We start from the raw sequence: 2,558 nt of genomic DNA, 5'->3' as shown, positions 1-2,558 counted from the left end.
GAACCCGTGGCCTTGGTGTTATCAACACCACACTCTCCCGAGTGAGCCACGGGCCGGCCCGTGATGGATTTACATAAAGGAATATCAGTTAAGTCCTAAACAGTTATTTTAGATTCCCTCTGGAAGTTTGCAGTACCTGNGGAATATCAGTTAAGTCCTAAACAGTTATTTTAGATTCCCTCTGGAAGTTTGCAGTACCTGGTCTGGCAAACATAATGAAGACCAACTCACATTTTTGCTTATTGAGCTCCTGTTTTTAATTCCTAACAGGCAATAACTAGAATTAAAGAAGGTGAATAATGCTTGAGAAGAAATGGGACTTTCTGGCAAACATAATGAAGACCAACTCACATTTTTGCTTATTGAGCTCCTGTTTTTGATTCCTAACAGGCAATAACTAGAATTAAAGAAGGTGAATAATGCTTGAGAAGAAATGGGACTATGTTATTTTCAGATAAGTGGGTCTGTCTGAAGCTGGAAAAATACTAATAAATAGTTTTTATGTTATTTTCAGATAAGTGGGTCTGTCTGAAGCTGGAAAAATACTAATAAATAGTTTTGCTCTCTGGACAGACTTGAGAAGGAGAAAGCAGAAATTGAACGCATGCGAAACCTGACTGAGGAAGAGAGGAGAGCTGAGCTTCGAGCAAATGGCAAAGTCATTACCAACAAAGCTGTTAAGGGCAAATATAAGTTCTTACAGAAGTATTATCACCGGGGTGCCTTCTTCATGGTAAGAGAAAAGGGAGTCATAAAATTGGGCAGTAGGAATAACTCAAAAGTTTTGAATTCGTTTTTCCCCCCAAGAATAAACTGTCCTGGAATGTTATTTCCACTTGCCATTGGTCAACTTTCTCATTTGCTTAGCCTCAGAAGAATATAAACCCAGAGAAAAGTATTAGCAACTGGATTGTAGAAGTAGCAGCTACTGTTCTCTATTTTGACCTCAGCTCTCAGAAAGAGGAAATAGTGTAATGAAAAAATTGAGGAAATGAAATAGTGATGTATGCAGATACTAGGCTAATGATGTCCCCCAAATCACTTAGATATTATTTCATAGCCAAATGAGACATGTTGTTTATTTGAAAACCAAGCTCTGCAAATAGCTTTACATTAACTTACATTTGCATGGCAGTTTAGTTCACTTCATTCTGAGCTGACAGAAAGTGACTAAGCCTAACTAACCAAAAGAGTGGTTAATTATCTAACCATTATGTGAAATGCCATTGTCTTTGTTCTTCATATAAAGACCATGGTCAAAATAGTAGTCTGTTAACCCTGTATAAAGTGATGTGGATTCTTCCAAGTTATTGGGATTAACCCCAGTGATAATTCCTTAAAAAGGGAATAGCAGGAAAGGTAATGGGAGAGTTGATTGCATTTATTACTCTGATAGCATATAGTTTGTTAAATTATTTCCTACTGTTAAAAAGGAGTTTGTATCAAAACTCTTTCAAGTGAAAAGGAGCTTTTTCAAATGCTATACATCAAACCCTAAATATCCTCACCATGGCTAAATTTCTGCCCTTTGCTGCAGGTACTGATAAAATTTCAAAGCTTCAGTGGAGGTTTTCTTACTACCTTCCAAAATCAGTTGCAGTCCGCCTAATCATCAGGAAATGTTTGCTTATTATGTAGTTTTCCAGCATATGTGATTTTCTGTAGTCAGTGGAGATTATGAATTACTTTTTGTACTGCTTCAAAGTCATGAAGTATCTTTTCTTAAACATTTCAGCAGCTTTAATAATTAAGCTTCTTAAAGAAGTAGTGCATTGCTGGCTAAGATAAATAAGGAAAGTTTATATGAAAGTTAGTCTTTTGGTGCACATACTCAAATATTGACTCTTCCCATCTGAACAAGGAGAATGAAATTGAAATGCTTCTGGGATTAAACGAGGGACTTTCAGGTCCTAACAGAAAAGTAGGTCTTACAAAAACTTTTAATTGTCCTACTTTTAAACTGGGCCTTTCTATATTGGAAGGGAAAAGGATACACGAAAAGTGTATTTGTTTAAGGAACTCAGCTCTTCTGTGAAGCCTTTCTTAACCAAGATAGTACTGTTTTTAATTCTTTCAGCATGTATGTTTATAATCTGTATTGCAGCATTGTAGTCTAACATGTTGATTTAAAATTGTTCTGTATTTTTCTATGTTGCCTGTTCACCTTGGGTCTATATTTACTTCGTATTTCTTTGTGCATTTACTGTGTAAAGGTTACTGTTTAGCATTGCTAGAGGATACATAATCCTTGCCCCAAAAGGCTTACAATCTAAAAGTGGGTCTGAGGCGATTTATACACTATAACATAAGGAAAAGTGAAAGTACTTTGGGGGCTCTGAAGAGGGCGCTGTTTTTTGGTAGAAGATTGAAAAGGATGACATAAAGGAGGTAACATTTAAGATGTATAGACATTTTTGACATAAGACATTCCAGGTGAAGAGACGTGCAGGAGTGGAGGCAGAAATTATCAGCTATAAAGGGAAGTGGCAAGAAGAGCTTAAAAGGTAGATTAAGGGGCCGGCCCGGTGGCGCACTGGATAAGTGCGCCGCTTGGGAAG

General features: G+C 37.0%; 1 protein-coding gene across 1 annotated transcript in view; it reads left to right on the top strand.

Annotated features, from left to right (window-relative positions):
* Window positions 1–2,558, top strand: part of MFAP1 (microfibrillar-associated protein 1) — a 15,111-nt gene that overhangs the window by 9,854 nt on the left and 2,699 nt on the right. Inside the window, exon 6 of the mRNA XM_008590218.1 lies at window positions 574–733. Coding sequence (XP_008588440.1) covers window positions 574–733 — 160 coding nt within the window. The remainder of the gene's footprint in view (window positions 1–573; window positions 734–2,558) is intronic.

The sequence above is a fragment of the Galeopterus variegatus genome, unplaced genomic scaffold (genome assembly GCF_000696425.1).
Source record: "Galeopterus variegatus unplaced genomic scaffold, G_variegatus-3.0.2 Scaffold5928, whole genome shotgun sequence".
Lineage (NCBI taxonomy): Eukaryota > Metazoa > Chordata > Mammalia > Dermoptera > Cynocephalidae > Galeopterus > Galeopterus variegatus.
Note: the sequence above shows the minus strand (reverse complement) of the source record. Positions and strands in the feature narration are given on the sequence as shown.